The 18,700-nt window shown below is 45.4% G+C and overlaps 1 protein-coding gene across 1 annotated transcript in view; it reads right to left on the bottom strand.

Moving 5' to 3' along the window:
- The window catches only part of C1H4orf45 (chromosome 1 C4orf45 homolog), an 82,119-nt gene extending 64,232 nt beyond the window's left edge, over positions 1–17,887 (bottom strand). The window contains exon 1 of the mRNA XM_005344121.1: positions 17,753–17,887. Within this exon, the coding sequence (XP_005344178.1) occupies positions 17,753–17,813 (61 nt within the window). The 5' untranslated portion in view covers positions 17,814–17,887. The remainder of the gene's footprint in view (positions 1–17,752) is intronic.
- Between the last annotated feature and the right edge of the window lie 813 nt (positions 17,888–18,700).

The following is an 18,700-nucleotide window of genomic DNA, read 5'->3' as shown; positions in this document are numbered from 1 at the left end:
TTGGTTGTTTACCCTCCAGTGGTTATTGACGTCCAAAGGGTCACTGGCTAGTCTGGATTTGCGTAGTGCTACTATCAAGCAGCTCTGGTTGCTTTCCCGTTAATATACAACTCAGGGAGCAATATAGAGACTGTACCAAGTACCCCAAACTTCTGGACTATTCCAGAGCTGGGGATGGCATTTCTGGTCTCATGTGTGCTAGATAAGGGATCCGTCACTGAGCTGTGTCCCCAGACTCTGAAATGACATCCTTAGAATCAAATGCAAATGAAAGCATAATAAAAGAAACGTGAGATACAATGAAAGCCCTAGAAGCAGAGTTTATAGCTCTAAGTGCCTGCTTAAACCAGAGAGACCCCAAATAAACAACTTAATAATTCACCTTATAGATCTGGGAAAGGAATAGGCCAAATCCCAAATCAACATAGGAAAGAAATCATGACGATCACAGAAGAAATCAATGAAATGGATACAAAACAAAAAACTGTAACCACCAAAATTAATAAAAAACAATGTTAGTTCTTTGCAAAGAAAAGTGTGATAGAAAACCCTCAGGCAGGCTAACCAACAGAAAGAGACAAAAGACCCAAATTAATAAAATTAGAGGCAAAAGGCAATCATCACAATATATACCAATGAAAATCAGAAAATTAGGGCTTACCTAAAAAAATGTATTTAGTACATTAGAAAATCTAAAAGAGGTTTATTTCTAGACACATATGACCTACTAAAATTAAACCAACATGAGATAAATTATTGTCTTTTTTTTCTAAATGGACATGATGTCAAACTGCTTTCTAAGCATTTTTTTTTTTCAGCCAGAGATTTGTGCTGTCCTCAACATTGGTCAAGAAAGATTCTTTTTTTGTAGAAGACAATGGTTAAGGAAGCAACTCAAGTGGTCAAAGTGCTTAGAATCAGTGGCAGTGAGGGCTCAGCCCTAAATGGGACATCCTACCCGTTCTGTTTCTGTGAGAAAATAACCGGGCGAAAAGTACTTTAGGGAGAAAAAGGTGGGTTTAGGTCAGAATTCCAGGTGGCAATCAATCATTGGAGCTTACTTTTAGAGGCAGGCGTCTAAGACAGCTGGACAGACCATATTCATAGTCAAGAGCAGAAAGACACAAATGAATACATGTTTTTTTTCGAGACAGGGTTCCCTAGTAGCTATGGAGACAATCCTTGAACTTGCTCTGTAGACCAGGCTGGCCTTGAACTCACAGAGATCCACCTGCCTCTGCCCCCAAGTGCTGGGATTAAAGGCGTGCGCCACCAGTTTTCTGGTGAGAAGGCTCAGTTGGTAAAGGGCTTGCTCTTCAAGCATGAAGACTTGAGTTTAAATCTCCAGGAGCCATGTAGAAAGCCAAGCATGGCAGTGTGTTTCTTTTATTCCATTCCTGGGGAGGCAGAGATAGAAGGACCCCTGGGGCTGACGGACCAGCTAGCCTAGGCAAATCAGGGAGCTCCACGTTCAGTGACAGACCTTATCTCAGAAAGGAAGGTAAAAAAAGAGAGAGACACCCAATGTTGGCTTCTGAGCTCCATACACAGACCCATAAACACACACACACATACACACACACGTATGTATACATGCATACACTACAACCAAATGCAAAAAAAAAGTTCTGAAACATTACATGACATAGATGACCTTTGGGGACGTCAACTAAATAAAACAAGCTAGTCACAAAGGGCTCTAGAGCAGGATTGCAGTTACATGAAGTTCTTAGAGTAACCAAACTGAGACAGGAAGTAGAGAGCCAGTTGCCAGAGCTTGTGGGGGAGTAATGGATGAATTAGCATTGAAGGGTGCGGAGCTTCAGGTTTTCACAGTGAAAGAGCCATGGAGACGGAGGGTGATGACGGCCGCAAAACAGTGCGACGCGGACGTCTTGCCAGGACTGCAAGTGTAAAAATGGTGGGAGCCATAAACCTCTTCCTGCTGTGTACCACGATTCTGTAACAAAAGGATGCAGCTGAGCGGAGCACGCCTAGCTTACAGCGTTCCTAGTTCAGGCTGATGTTTGCAAAGGGCGCTCGCTTGTTCCTGTGGAATCAGCTGCTCCGGACAAATGTGAACGTGTCCACTTGCCTGTCGTCATGTGTGCTTCCAACCCTGTCACCTGCCGGTCAATGATTTTTGTTTAATGTTTGTGAGTGTGTGTGTGCATACACACCTAATGCATGTGTGTGTGTGCTCTAGTGTTATTTTTTCTAACTGTATAGGGAAACTTGTCTTTCTATAAAAATAAATTAAAAATTTATATATCTTTCTATAAAAATCTAAATTTCCAGTGTGGATTGTAGCTTATTCTTCCCCATGTATTATCATCACAATGATGATGATTATGCATTTACTGGGTTATGGGAAAAAAAATTCAGTCTGGGGACTTCCAAATTTTGCAAGAATGTAAATAATTGAACAATATCGTCAAATGCGAATTGATGCTAAGATAGCAGACCAGGAAAGTCCCAAGTGAGGGTTTCCCCGGTCTCTTTGTCTTCCCTGACTGATAGCAAAGGCAGCGAATGCCTTGGTCCTAGCAGGATAAATGTTTGTGATTAAATGAGTCCATGTGCATATGAGCACATCCCGGAGAGATCTGCCATGGTGAGGGGCAGGATGAACCCAGAGTCTGAGCACCGCTGCCAGGGAGACCTGTAGGCAACACATTTTTCTGAGAGCGTGACTTTATTGCAGGGATAATTCTCTTTTTAAATGCAACTTAATGCATTTTCATTTAGGCAGCATTATTTCTCAAGTGTAGCCAAACATTTGGAAATAAAATTTAACTCAATGCCATTTAGTCCCTTTGCAGAGCAGGGAAAGGAACCCGGATGTGACTTCTACGTGTATGTCTGAATGCCTTCCCACAAACAAAATTTAAACACCGTACAGAACAATGGTTCTTAACCTGTATGTCATGGTCCCCACGGGTTGCGTATCAGATATTTACATTATGATTCAGAGCTGTAGCAAAAATTACAGTTATGAAGTAGGAATTTTCTGGTTGTGGGTCACCAGAACATGAATTAAAGGGTCACGGCATGAGGAAGGCTGAGAATCTCTGGACAAGTTGAAGTCAGTTCATTTGCTTAGAAAGATGAGAACTGGACCACGGAAATGTAGCTCTTTCAGTGCTTTGCATTGTAGCTTGGAAGGAAATTGGAATAGGTGATGGAGGAAGGTCATTGGTTAATTAAATAAAGAAGCTGCTTGCCCTGATAGGTTAAAACATAAGGTGGGAGGAGTAAACAGAGCAGAATGCTGGGAGGAAGAGGAAGTGAGGTAAGACGGCTCAGATAGAGACGACATGCTCCCATCTCCAGGGCGGATGGGAGAGCTCTGCTCTCTGGTGCACGCAATGAAGCTCCGACCCAGGATGGATGTAGGCTAGAATCTTCCCGGTAAGTGCACCTAGCTGTGCTACACAGATTATAAGAAATGGGCTAGTCCAGGTGCGAGAGTTAGCCTAGAAGAGGCTAGATAGAAATGGGACAAGCAGTGATTAAAAGAATACAGTGTCCGTGTAATTATTTCGGGTAAAGCTAGCCTTGCGGGCAGTGGGGTGCTGGGGACGCAGCCCCGCCGCTCCTATTTCAACAAATAGGAATAATGAATTCTAAAAAGAAAAACTGACCGAAGACCCAAAACTTAGAATTTTGAGCCATTCATATATGACGTGAGCAGCTAATAATGGAAGCTGCTCAATGGTTGTGCAGCTGCCTGGGAGGTGGAGAACTGAAGATCAGAAGTGCAAGGCCAGCCTGAGTTATATAGCAAGTTCGAAGCTGGTGTGGCGGCCACAAGAGATCCCATCTCAAAAAGCAACACAACCCTAGGAGGTTTAAATGTTGAATGGTGTGGTTTTTATATATACAACATTACATCGTTTGATAGGGAGAGGAGGAGAGGGCCAGGCGTGGCCCATCTTCTGGGGACCAAAAATGAAAGCAACAGAAGAAAACAGAGGCAGGCCACTCCAAGATACAGGTGGGCAAGGACTTTCAGAAAGGATTCTAACAGTCTGGGTAATAACCTTGGGAACTGAAAAATGGGATTACGTGAAATCATAAAAACAAAGGCAGTTCCATCCTAGCCCACGCCACAGGTAAGCCTACCTGACTCAGGACATGGTGAAGAGCTCTCTCCTGTTGGGATTCTTAGCTAAGCATTTAGAATCTGACTTTATTTTTAGGTGTTGTGTTTATTTATGACAGAAACAGGACAAACATGTAGTCAGTTTCCCATCGAACAGAAAGAAAACTTAAAGCAAAAAAAAAAAGTCTCTGAGCAAGCGTGAGAGTTCAGGATGGCCCCTTGAAAACGCTGAAGTTCTGCCTGCATATCTATCCATATATCAGTGGACAGCCTGAAGCTTTTCATCTCTCTCTGATTACTAGGAAGGCATGCCAGTAATCGTCTAGATAGGAGAAGTTCTTAGGCAAGACTCTGATAATTATGAACACGACTGTATCAGTCAGGGTTCTCTAGAGGTGATAGAACACACACACAAACACACACACACAAACGCATGCATGCACACATGCACAATGGGCTTTTTTTAGATGGCCTTACAGGCTGTAGTCCAACTAGTTCAAAATGATTGTCTACCAACAGGAAGTTCAAGAATCGGTAGTAGTCCGCGAGGCTGATGTTTCAGCAGGTCTTCGGTAGACATTCGGATCTGGCCTGAGAGAAGTAGGCTCTAATGCCGGTGAAGTGAGAGCCAGAGCAAGCAGGCAAAGAGCAAAGGCTTCTTTCTTGTCTTTTATATAGGCTGCCGCAAGAAGGTGTGTCCCAGATTCAGAGTGGAACTTCCGACATCAAATGATCCAATTAACTAAATTAACACTCTCCCAGGTGTGCTCAACGACTTGGGTTTGTAGTTTATTCCACATTAGTCAGGTTGACGACCAAGAATGGTCACCACAGTCCATCCTGCTGGGAAAACATCTCTGTGTTTTCCCGAGGAAGCGCTGAGCCGGGGAGGCTGGCTACGGCTAGGGTAGCAGCAGAGGTCAGAGTTAAGGTGGTCACCTAGTCCCGTTTTTCCCTCTGCAAATTCAATGATCTAGAAGTTATTTCATCCGAAGCCCATTGGAAATGCTGGTCAACCTAGATCAGAGCACATGCGCCATTGAGAGGAGGAGTTTGTCTTACTGGACAAAAGGAGAAATTAAAGGCAGAGGGGAGGAATGTGCAGCCATCTGGCCTGTTTTCCTTGGGTGTGGGTGGGGGGAGGGGGGTTAAGAGAAGGAAGGGGGTGGTCAATCAGCTGTGCTCTGAAGCTGCATTCAAAGCTTTCTCCAAGATTCCCTAAATATCCTTGGGTAACAATGAAAATGTAGTGGAGACCAAGAAGGGTTGAGATTGTCATCTGCAGTTTTATCCTTGTCTTCTGTCCTCCCTAACCACAGTAGAGAAAGGAGATGAAGAGGTGAGCGAGGGCAGGGAGTACTGCAGGGGTGAGAGACGTCTGTCATCAGAGGGGAGCATGGGCAGGAAGTAGACGTGGGGCTGAGAGACCGTCCCTCCCCTGCGGTGTGCAGAAGATTCTATCTAGGTTGCTAGGATGAGCAGGCTACTGGACTGGCTGCTAGGACAGAAGCTGTCTCTTTCCCCGTCACCCCCTCCCCCAATCCACATGACCACTGTGTGTCCCCTGCCGTCACCACACGGTGCCTTAGTGTAGAATGTCTGCAAGCTGAAGCAGGCAGGAGGCTAAGGCTGTGCCCACAGGAAAATGGTGCCGCTTGCATGTGTAGCTTTTACTTGGGTCGTATCATTATGTGAAAATAATTGGACAAATTCCTATCCTAACTTGGAGATAGTGTTTTTAGTAGGTGGAGGTTTTGGTCTTTTGAGACAGGGTCTTACTATGTAGCTGGCTGGTCTGACACCTGCTATGGTAACTAGGCTGGCCTCAAACTTACAGAAATCCACCTGCCCTGCCTTTTCAGGGCAGGGATTAGAGGTGTGTTCTGACTTTAAAGGCTGGCGGTCGTGTGTAAGTAAACCAGTCTTCTAGAGCTGTCCTCTGAGATCATGAAAAGAAAATTATAACAAGGGAGCAAAGAAGCAGCTTTCAACTTCCGCATGAAGATGTGTGGGCCAGGACATCCAAGGCCCTGAGCTCTAAACCCTACAAGCAGGACCGCCACTCCCTGGCCCTGATTTCTGAGCTGAATCTTTTCAAAGTGAGGGCTCAGGCCGCACAGGCCTCATAGAGGCGTGCAGCAAAAACTCATTCATCAAACATTGACGAAAGGGCCCCCTGACCGACGTATCTATTAACATTGACAGCTTTTCACATTCCTTTACATAAAGCAACAGTTCTCAGCCTTACAGTTCTCAGCCTTCCTCGTGCTGCGACCCTTTAATACAATTCTACATGTTGTGGTGACCCCCCAACTACAAAATTATTTTCGTTGCTGCTTTATAACTGTAATTTTGCGCCGTTATAAGTCATAATGTAAACATCTGATTTGCAAGGTATCTGATATGCAACCCTTGCAAAAGGGTCATCTGACCCCCCCGCCAGGGGTCATGACTCCTGAAATAAAGCAATGCACGCTTGAGACCACAGTTCCGCAGAGCCTCAACTCCCCCAACGAGGAGATGACATTCACAAATCTAAGTTTCCCACAAACCTAGTCCAATCTTTATCTTCCAGTGTTTGAGTGCAATGATAAACTATCATTTGTTTGGGGCCCACCCCAGGGAGTCTAGGATACTCCTCTTTGCAGAGGAAAGGAGAAAATGCAATCTCTGCATTTTGCAGGGCAGTTGCTTGCCTTGTATCCTGGTAAATAAGATACAGTGGCTCTCCACTAGATACATGGACACACACGTGTCGGAGAGTGTGTGCACGGAACCCAAAGGCTAGTAATGGGAAGGGTGGGTGTGGCTCATCGATGGAGCTGTGTTCCACGTGGCCGCCAAATCCTCAGCAAAGGAAATGACTGAGATGGAGCACATTGTGGGATCACCTGTTTGGGGGTTTGTTTTGTGTTTTTAATTTAGCCCACGTGGTTAGCATGTCTACTCGGTTCTATTTCTATGTGTGTCTGTGTACAAAAGTGGCATTGATAGCTACGTAGCTTGTAAGTTGAACTCTTGAGAATCTAGAAATCTCTACAAAAAGAGATGTGGGTGGAATCAGTACCTTTCCGGGAACAAAGAATTTATCGCGCCGGGATGCCGTCAGCACGTATTCACTAATCTCTCCTCCTTCACTTAGCTTTGTTTGCCTAAGTTTTGACAACCTGGCTTCCTATTTATCCTGTCAACGGTGTCATCATTCACTGGGCAGAGAAACAGGTTTCATTTTTGTGTAATCGTTTCCAGAATGAATGCTAATTTGAATCACACAAAATGTTCCTATTTTCTTTATAAAAAAGAGATCGTGGGATTTTAAACTACGTTTGAAATCAACCGTTGAGAGCCAGGTTTGTGGAGCCTCATCTGTGGCTCCGACAGTTCAGCAGGCTGAGATGGGAGAATCACTTGAGCCCAGGAGCTCAGGATCAACTGAGGCAATGCGGCAAAAGGAGGAGTCGTGGGTCAGTCAAGCTTCTAGTGGTCTGTCTAGAGACCACTCAGACCCGGGGAGTCATAGACTCGGCTCATGTGTGCACTTCAAGGAGCAGAGGGTGCGGAGCCCCTGTTGCTCTTGGGGCAACTGTCTTTCCCACGGTGTGCACATATATGACCGCAGCATGTCTCTATTATGCAGGTCCCAAGAACCCCTGAAAAGTGAGGTCGAAATTTGGGGAGTAGAACCTGAGAATCAGCATTCTTCAGCTTCCATAAGTAGTTTTTATACATGTCACATTTGGGGGAACTGATGCAATAGATTGGGGTTGCAGTTAGCTGAGTCTCTTTCAGAGAGATTGTGACAATTTATTTGATGTGTTTTTTTGACTGGTGTGTGTGTGTGTGTGTGTGTGTGTGTGTGTAAGGATGCTCCAATCGCTGGTAATCATTATTCCTTGATCATCTGTGAGAATGTCTGCAAAAGAGACAAGCACTTGAATTGGGAGGCTAAAATTTGAAGACACCCTCTAGGGGGAGTGAGTATCATGCCATCTGTCTAGGGCCCGAAGGGAACCAAGGGTGTGCCCACAGGAGCACCTGCTCTCTGTTGGGTCCTCCAGCAGCTCCACTTCTAGTTTGGACTTGAATGCTGGCTTTCCGGGCTCTTGGGCTTGCAGATTACAGGCCACAAGACTTCTCAGCTTCTGTCATCCTGTGAGCCAACCCCTCTCAATGAACTCTTTATCTACACATACATATATCCTGTTTGTCGACGGGAGCAGACGGAGCCCCGGGCTGCTGCCCTGAGCACTGCTCAAATTATTTCCCCATTATTTTAGGCAGTGTTGTTACAAAGTCTATGGGTTAGGAGCCATGAAGAGATGGCTCAGTGGTTACGAGCACTTGCTGCTCTTGCAGAGGAACTAGGTTTGACCCCCACATTTGCAAGGCAGCCGTAACCACCATCTGTAGCTCTGGTTTCAGGGAACCCCAAAGGCTCCTCTAGCCTCCATGAGTACCAGGCATGTACACGGTACACAGCTATACACGTAGACAAAACATGCGCACATATAAAATAAATCTTAAAAACCACAAATGGCCTACAAGAATAGCCACTTTGGAAAATCAAGGCAAGGCCCAGAAAGGCAGATGAATTTTCTTCCTGTCTTTTAGATCACATAATAAAGGTGTTTATTTGTTCTTAGAAAACAAAAGCAAACAGCTTGTCCGTAGACTTCTTTTCCTAAGGCTCGGGTCAATCTACTGCACTCCACGGCAACAGCAACAAATCACATGGGTGATGGTGAGGTCAGCAGTTCGTGATGATTGATTTAGAATTGCAGGAACCCACAGATAAGGTCTTTCAGTGTGGCACTTAGGTTTTTGTAAGAATAATAATGTGTCTTACAAAAAAGATTTGGAGGCTCATAGTGATTGCATCAGCTCACCACCCTTGCTCTGACAGAGTGTGTCCTCAAGCGAAAACATATAACTCGGTTGGTGTCGTTAGACCAGCCAGATGCTTGCTACAATCACATGGCGTCTTGTGTCCCAACAGAAGATCATTTCCAACTAAGTTGTTATTTTTTTTTAAATGTTTTTGTCTCTCTTCCTCCGCCTCCTGCTCTTCATCCTCCTTCCATTTCTGGGCTGGAAGTCAGATTACCGCTCATGCCAGGCAAGTGTTCTACCACTGAGCTGCAGCCCCAGCCCCTCAATGCCTGTCTTTAGTTTATTGAGTTGTCCTGGGTCAAAGATTTATGGTAAGAGGTTGCCTGCTGTGCACAATACAGATTCCAACGACAGAACAAATGATGACTCGAGGCAGGTTACACACCATGACCACAGATGAACGCAGTTTAAAATAAATATCAACAAGTAAGATGCGGCTTCACCAATGCAGGGTCTCGGCATCATGAATGTGTATGAGCTTTGCCGTGATCCCTTTCTGAAAACCGGGGCTATTTCCATCGTGGACTGAAGTCGTGAGGCTTAAGCCAAGTAAGTGTGCGGCAGGAGAGCTGTCTCGGTCTTTTCTCAGACAGGAAACCACCGGCAATTCAGTGTGAAGTCACCTTCTATTTTTAAAGTAATTGGATTTGGGACATAACTATTAGTGTGACAGCTTCACAGGGCAAAAGAGATGAATAAGAGGCGGTGAAACCTAGGCTAATGGAGCAATGCTTTTGAAAATTACACACACATTTGTGTTTGTCTTCTATCACTTCTGGTTTCATCCATCACACCGGCTTCTGCCCTTTTCCTAGAGAGATTTCTGCTGCTTATTTGCTTCTAACAAAGACCACCCCTTGAGAAGGGGGAGCGCCACAACGCTCCTGGCTTCCATGCGCTGGGTTTCTAGCACACAAAAATGGCTGACTCAAAGTGTTAGCATTTTTTTGCTGAGCCTGTAACCCGAATATCATTTACACAAACAACCCAGATGTACAGAGGCCAGACAGAGGCTTCCAGCCCCTCTGAACCAGACTGTGCAAACAATTCAACAGTCCTGACCTCTGAATACTAGCGGCTTCATGAAAAACGTTGGGCAAAGCCAGACGATCTCTTATTGTGCTTTTGTAGTTAATTAATTATTAATTTTGTATTTAATTAATTATTAATTTCCCTGAGTGGGTCTTTGCATGTTGCACAGGTTGCTTTTGCAACCCTGAGCTCAAGCAATCGTCTTGCCTGTTTCTGCAGCGTCTGGTGTAGCTGAGCCTACAGGTACAGACAGTCACAACAAACATTCCCGTGCTTTTTCAATGTCCTATATTCACTGTTCAGCAACTAGCTTCATTGTGAGCGAAGTGGAAATTCATGAGGAAAAAATCTGAAGTAAAGAATGTCTTTGTAAGGTAGACATGGGTGGATACACTTGTGAGCTCAGCACGGGAGGCTGAGGCAGAAAGTGTCATTCGGTGATGGAGCACAGGAAGGTTTGCAAAGTCAAGGCCAGCCTAGGGGGTGAATCGTGAATGCCACATTAACCTGACCACACAGGGAGCTCCTGTTTCAATCACTAAGGATTTGGGTGAGTAAGATGGCTCTGTGGGTAAAGGCACTTGCTGTCAAGCCTAAGGACCCGACTTCAATCCCTGGGTCACACGCGGTGGAAGGAGAGAACCAACTTTTGCAAGTTGCCCTCTGAGCGCCACTTTCAGGCCTTAGCCAACAAAGAATGTGATATTTTGCATTTTCCTGATTGCTAAGGATGTTGAAGCATTTACTGGCCATTTCTATTTCTTCTTCCAAGAATGGCCTATTCAGTTCCTTAGGCTACTTACTGATCAAATGATTTGGGTTTTGAGTGTTTAAAATGTGCAGTTCTTTATAATATACATGTGTGTATATACACACTCCACAGACACACACAGAAACATATGCAGACAGAGACACACATACACACACACACACACACACACACACACACTCATTATTTCTCACCGAATGAGTTGCTGACAGATTCCCACCCCCATCCCATCCTGCATGCTGTCTCTTCTCTGTGGCGATTATTTCTGTCATTATACAGACTCTCTTCAATGTTATTTGTGAATTCTTAAGATTATTTCTTTGTGCTACTGCAGTTCTCTCCAGAAACTTCTTGCCTATATCTTCAAGTATTTTGCCTATGTGCTAGTAGTTTCAACATCTGACTGAAGTCTTTAATCTCTTTTTGACTGATTTTATATGCTACAAATCCAACTTTATTTTTCTACCTGTAAATATGGAGTTTCCCCAGCATCATGATTGAAGAAATTGCCTTTTCTCCAATGCATGTCTTTTACACAGTCTTTGCCAAAACAATGCCTGGCTGTAGCTATGTGAGTGTACACCTAGGCTTTTTATTCTGTTCTCTTGCTCTGTCAATTTTTTTTATTACTATGGCTCTGTAATAAAATTTGTTATCAGATATTTAAGCCCTGTCTCTTAAAAGTCCCATTGTCTCCCACTCTGCGAACCAGGCCTTTCACTTGGACATTTTCCGGACATTCAAGATTGAAATGACAGCGTCATGTTAATATCCCACAAGAGCGGAAGCTGGTTGTAACTGGGATTCTAGACGCAAACTCGGTTTGCACAGGATAAAGTGTCAAGTGAAACGACATAACAAGGAAGCAGCTGTCAAGCCTAGAATGTGAGAAGTTTGCGGTGGACGACCAAGCCCGTTTCTGCAACAATTAAGGAGTAGGAGAAAGGAAAGGAGACCGAAAGCCCTGGAAAGACACAGAAGTGGCCAGAGTGAGCTGTGCACCGTGTGCAGGCATCTTTGACCACAGTCAGCTGTGAGAAGCTGTGTGTCGTGTGTTTGTGTCTACGCACAAGTATATGGCACGCATGTGGAGGTCAAAGATCCATGTGAGAAACCTTCCTCTAGCTCTCTCCACCTTATTTTGTCTGTGTGTGTGTGCATGTGTGTGTTCAAGCGTCTATACAAATATGGGCACATACATGCCGTGGCACTCAGGTGGAGGTCAGAAATAACCCCTGGCGTAAGTCTTGCCTTTCCCCTTTTTGGATCCTGGGTCTCTTTGCTGTTTTTCCATTGCATAGGCTAGTTGACCCACTTGGCTAGCTGGCCTTCTAGTTTCTAGGATTTTTCTGGCTCCATTCTCCATTACCCCATAAGAACCCCCTGGGTAGAGATGCTCAAGTAATATGTTGTGGTAGTCTGAATGTAACTGGCCGCCATAGGGAGTGAAACTATTAGGCGTGGCCTTTGTTGGTGTAGGCGTTTTAAAAATTTAAAAATCTACAGTCCATCCGGGGCCATGCCGTCGTCTGGGCCAGGCCTGCTGCCAAGGGCCATGTCTCCGTCCATGGCCCTACAGCAGCCAGGGTCTGAGCTGATGTCTGGGGTCTGGTCAGCCACCTCAGACCATGTCTGAGTCTGAGAACCATGCCACTGCAGGACCTTACTGATCTGAGTGGTTGATGTTGTCACCCGGAGTCATAGGGTCTTTTAGGCAGGGACACTGGGGCAGTGTCCACGGCTCCTGTTACCACCAGGGGCTCTGGAGATGCCCAGGTCAGTCACCTAAGACCATGTTGGTGCCTGAGGGCTATACTGCCACAGGGGCTGTACAGACCTGGGTGGCCTGTGTTTCCACCAGGTCATGATACGTCTGGGTTGAGCTAATGCAAATGGCCATGTCTGGGTCCATGGCACTGCTGCAGTTGGGGTCTGTGATGGTGTCCACGGTCCCAGCCCACGTTAGCACAGGTGTCATTGGAACCATGCTGTGCTGAGCCAGCCCTGCCCTTCACTGGCCCTGGGATAGTTGGCCCCACCCCTCACTGGATCCTACAGAGGGGAGCTGGTCCCACCCCTTTGGGAAGGCTATGTTTGAAACCCGCTTCTGCTAAGTGCTGTTGCTTGTTTGCTTGCTTGCTTATTTTACATTTTGTTTAGGTCTCAGGCAGGGTCTCAAAATGAGCCTGTTATTCTGTTAACAACGTAAGTGAACAGGGTGGCCTCAAACCCATGGGATAAGGGGATCCTCCTACCTAATTCTGACTTAGTGGCAAGACTATAGGGTAAAACATCAGCAGTTGCTATGGACGTAAGGGGAGAACAGAAGAAGTGAGTGAGTGAGGCAGGGGGATTTTTTTTAGAGGACTGTAAGGAGGAGGTGAACAGACGCAATGATGTAACCGTTTGGAGTGTAGTGCAGAGATAAAATCCTAAAAAAGGCGTGTAGTGTGATACCATGAATGTAAGGTAACAATAAGAAGGGAAGTATAAAGCCAGGACCCAGAGCAAGGCAGACAGAAGCCTCCTGATGCAGTAGCGATGGACCTTCTCCTCTGCCAGACCCTGAAGCAAGAACCGCCTGACCTCGTCTCCGCTGATCAAGGGTCCCACAGAGCAATGCAGAGGAAGAAGTCATTCGACCCCCATCACTGCATCGTGACAGGTATATGGGATAGTCATGACTACGGTACCCGGACCCTACTGATGTGTATGTGTGTGTGTGCTGATTTAATGTTGAATAAATGAATTAGCCACACCTGTGTATGGAAACCTAATTCCTTCCTCTCGACTGAGAGGTAAGTGCTCGTGACAAGGACTGAAACCATTCTGTGTGAGTCTATGCAGTGCGTATGTCCTTAAAGAATTCGTCAAAAACCTGTAAAAATTTATAACACAGAGGGACAATTGAATGTATGACAATAAAAAATAATTTGCTTAGGCAGTGCGAGGAGGAAGATCGTAGCCGGTATTCAGATGGTGACAAAAATAAGAAAAGATCAAAACCCTTGTGACAAATGCCAGGGAGACTTCAGCAAAGGGGCTGGAGAAGAAAGGGCCCTGACTTGAGTGTCTGGGAAGCGTTTATCAGGACAGAGCCTCAAGGGGCTGCAAGGACAGGCAGGACGGACCACACTCTGTTGCTGAAGCTTTGCCCACAGGACTTCCCGTTAATAACCGTTAATAACCGCTGCTGCCTCCTGGCCTTGAATCAAATGGCAGTGGGGATGGGAACATTTCTCACTCTGGAGGTGAGACCCAGAGATAAGCAGAAGGAAGAGGCCAGAATGACCCCAGAAAGAGGACGATAGTTAGACACAAGATTAAAACTCTTCTTGAGGGCTAGAAACAGCTCTCATGTGACTCAGGGAAGGAGAGAGAGTCAGGATAAGAAAATAGAGGTTTCCTTTAGGGCTGAGCTCTCCACGGAGATAATCCTCTTCTCCTTGACCAGGTAAGGGGCTTTGTGTTAATTACCCAACCTAAATGAGGGAAAATGGGCATGAAATCCCTTGGCTAGCTAAGGCTCTTGACATTCCATAGCTCCTGGGAGAGAGGTAGTTTTGAGGTTTTGTTTTGTTTTGTTTTGAGTGATGTGACCCCTGTAGGTCAACCACATGCCAGGACAGAACCTGCTCCCAAAACTCGCTGGGCAACACCAACTGGACTTGTTGGGGAAAGCAAGCAGAAAGGAAGAAATGTCAGAGTTGGGTGGGAAGAGATTAGAGGGTAGAGGAAGGAATTGCAGGGGGCGATCGTGCTCAAAATGCATTGTAGAGAACTCTCGAAGAGTTAGTAGAAATAGCATTAGGACAAGAAAATATGGGCTCTATTACAAAGAGAAAAAGAAAGGAAGAGCTTCAAAGCTTCACAAAGTAGTGACAGGCCAGTGGGAGGGACAGAGAAGAAGGGAAGTAAGCCAGCTCACGCTGGCGCCTGCCGCTGCTCTGTGGGGAGGGGGCTGATAGGCAGAAGCCTATGAGAAAGGTAAACCTTATGGCCCTGGTGGAAAGAGACTAGCAGTTCCTCCAACAAGCACTCAAAGGCCTCAAGTCCTTTTGTAGGTTTTTCTGAGACAATAACTCCTCTGGGGTGGGTCATCCGTGGGGAAGAGTTCCACTTTGCCCCTCTGTAAGGTTCCACCATAATGGAAGGGAACAGTGTTTAAAACTGAGCTGACATAGGAACCAGAGAACAGAGGACAGTCACCAATCAAAGACCCTGAATTCAGCCAGCCATGAACCCAGGGTAAGAGACAGCCTGGGGAAGAAGTTGTAGACTCCAAGAAGGCTAAACAAGTCAGGATTGTGAGTTCGAAGCCAGCCTGGGCTATATAGTGAGAGCCTGTCTCAAATACACTCACTCATCTTGAGCTTAATAAAGACACAGATTGTTGACTACACCCAGGATTATCTACACATGCTTATACAAGTTTGCATATATGTGCATATTTCCTTGTTCTGCTGAAATTATCTAAAAGAAACCACCCTCCAACAGCAATGGTCATGTTTGGCACCTGATGAAAAACCCAGAGCACCTTAGAGAACAGTCAGTTCTAGGAGTGGAGCAGGAGGGAAAAGAAGCAAATACAAGTCAACCAACCGCATCCACCTTGATGTTTTCCAAGGTGGGCACAGCAGACAGCAGAAAGAGCGCAATGGCTAAAGCTGAAACGACCGGCAACAACACGAACCGATTAGCACTGGAGCAGAGCCCAACGAATCAAATGAATCGTCACAAGTTTATACTGATATAAATGAGTGAATAAATGAAAAGATGTTGAGAAGACAACCCTCTCATGCAGGTGTGGTTCAGATGATGCACGGAGAAGTTTCAGCTGCAAGGAAAAGTAGAGGCTGCACAGTAGCGGGAGGAGAGAAAACAATGACGTTGCCATGGAGACACCTGCCAGCTTCCACTGCAGCCGGGTAGCAGCCATAGGACAAGTCATGTTGATATTGCCTTTTTGTGCAACATGATGCAAATGTCACTTTATCTCTGTGGCTTCCCCAATACAATAACCCTAATTTAACAACACACACACACACACGCCCTTGCAGACAGACAGATCCAAAGTAAGGGACAGCTATATCACACACACACACACACACACACACACACACACACACACACGAGAGAGAGAGAGAGAGAGAGAGAGAGAGAGAGAGAGAGAGAGAGAGAGAGAACTGTATAGTTGTATGTACTCTTTAAAATGACAAGGTCTAAAAGCAAGAAGACATTCATGAATTATCACAGCCCATTGGCTCCTGGGAGGTAGAGCAGCTGAAGGCAATATGGTAGATAAACTTCGGGAATAGAAAAGGACATTGGACAACACTAGGAAATCTGAATAAAGTGTGCCTTTTAACTAATACTGTAGCTAATAATAATGCATTGTTATTATCCCATGAACTGCAACAAGTTACTCTGCTAACAAGAACTGAGGAGAGCTGAGGTTAAAAGCCTATGCTTAGTGTTCAGAAGGCCCTGGATTCCACCCTCAGTACCAAATGGTAGAATAATTGAGGAAGCCGTGGTGGGGATATAGAAATGTTCTATACTTCATAAATTTCCTGTAAAACAGACACAACTATTACCCACCCGCCCACCCACCCCCCTTTTAAAGACGAATTGAGAAGACTCTAGGAGAGGTTTCAGAGGCAGAAAGGAACACCCCGAACCAATCCTGTACCCACTGCTTTCCCAGGCCTTCTGACTTAAGCTCTTTAGTCCCCTACCCACCCCTCCTCGTGGATTCCTGACTCTTTCAGAGTCGTGTCCACAGCAGTCAAGTGTTGGTTTGGAACAGGCCTTGTCTTTTTCAGCTTGGTTTGTCACTTCTGGAATCACCTGGGCAGTCTGTGGGGTCTTGTGCCCATCCTAAGTCAGCTGTTCTGTGGAGGGAGAAGAGGCACAACTAGCTTAGTCTGGTCCCTGTGCTGCATCTGCTGTGAATCCAGCCAGGGGTGAAGGAAACCTTCTTCTATGCAAACACTTAGAGAGGAAAAGGTGGCTCTGTTGGCGCCAAGAGACTTACAAGACAGGTGGCTGAGCCAGATGATGGAAAGACTTGCTGCTAGTGCTTACAATGAACAGGCAGCAAACTGACTTCCACAAGACTGTTAGATGTACTTGAAAATTTGAAAAATTTCAAATTCATCTAATTTGAAAAATAGATGAAATAAGATGAAAATTTGCTTTAGGTTCTAAGGACTTGACCCAACTGGTCACGTCTTATTTTTTTCTTTGAATTGGATTATAACTGTACACACACACACACACACACACACACACACACACTGCCCAAATTACTGTTAAGCATAAGTGTAAGCTGAAAGAATAAAATGAAATCCAACTATTTTATAAGGTTTAACATACATCTTCTTTAAGAAAAAGTGGTTTGTTTTTTTTTTTTTGGCTCAGTGCAGTGGCGCATACCTTTAATCCCATCACTCAGACAGACGAAAGTTCTGTCTATGAGTTCAAGACCAGCCTGGTTTACATAAGGACTGTGAGGCCAGCCAGGGCTACATAGTGAGGCTCTGTCTTAGGAAAAAAATGACAGGAAGAATAGAATAACACTTAGAATTTTAAGACATTTATTTAAAAGGTAGTCTAATTTTGCTCAAATTCTTATCCATGAAATATGTCCAATTTTAAAAGATGCAATAAATCTAAATCACTAATAGTGAAAAGTGTGACCAAGATACTTCTTACTAACATCAATCCGTTTCCCTCCCACTCATCATGAATTTATGCTAATGGAAATCTCCTTGTCAAAGCTAGCTTTGCCACACTAACCGTGGCTGAAAGACCTGTTGACAGTACAAGGTGTCCACGATGGGACCCGTGCATAAGACAACGATAATCCTGTGCTTATTTCACTGTTGAACCCTTTATGTGAGGATGAAAATGGCTTAGATCCCGGAGAAAGTGAACCCACGCTCTCTGCTCACCTGTGACGACCATGCGCTTTCCCACGATCTCAGAGAGCGGCTCCCGGTACGAGACAGACATGCTGACCTTTAAGCTTCTGTGCTGCAATTACTGCCCGAATTGTCCTCAGAACAGTGAATGGACCAGGAAGTGTCAAGGACGGGGTCTCTGCTCTCCCAGTCTGTGACCTAGGCTGGCTGGTTACTAAGGATGCTTTATGACAGGAAGAGCAGATATTCCTTCGGCCAGAGCTCTGTATTCCAGTGCCTGAGAGCAGACACAACTGGAGCTGCACCCCACCACTACTGTCCCTTGTCTGCCCATATCAACCAGAAGCATCTTGTCCATGATGTCCTAGGACAGCCCAGCCGGCTGTCTCCAGTATCTTTCAGCATTTCTGGAGAATGTTCTACAGGGACAAATTGGGGGTTTGCAGGGGAGAAAGAAAAAGAAAGGCAAAGCATGGTTATACACATTTGAAAGACACTCTCCAGAAAAGATAAAGCCAGCCCTGAGACAGCTAGACTACACAGACATGCACCAGAACGCTTACACCGAGAGCTTTCCATTTCTGCCACACAGTACTTCCAAACAGAGCCGATTCCATTTCCCAGTGCGGAAGAATGGGTCAAACCTGTCTCGTTTTCCTGACCTTCAGTGTCTTGTCGTTTGACTCAGGCCTGCTTGCACTCTTCTTTGCTGCCATGCTGGTTCACAGTTGCAGTATCTTCTCTCCTTGGAGGCTACCCAGTCCTGATGAGTGTGTTTAAAGGTACTGGGTCATCACAACACCTCTCTCTTTGAAAATACTCTATCCTTGAAATAACCATTGTCCGAGGTATCCAAGTTGGAACTGACTTAGTACAGATAGGGGCCACTGCTCTAGAGGCGGTGGGACTTGGGAGGATGGAGCTGCTAAACAAGGCAGTCAAAAGTCTCATGTTAATAGTTGGTTTTATTCAGAGCAT

Source organism: Microtus ochrogaster, chromosome 1, assembly GCF_000317375.1.
Source record: "Microtus ochrogaster isolate Prairie Vole_2 chromosome 1, MicOch1.0, whole genome shotgun sequence".
Classification (NCBI taxonomy): domain Eukaryota; kingdom Metazoa; phylum Chordata; class Mammalia; order Rodentia; family Cricetidae; genus Microtus; species Microtus ochrogaster.
This window is presented reverse-complemented; position numbering and strand designations above follow the sequence as displayed.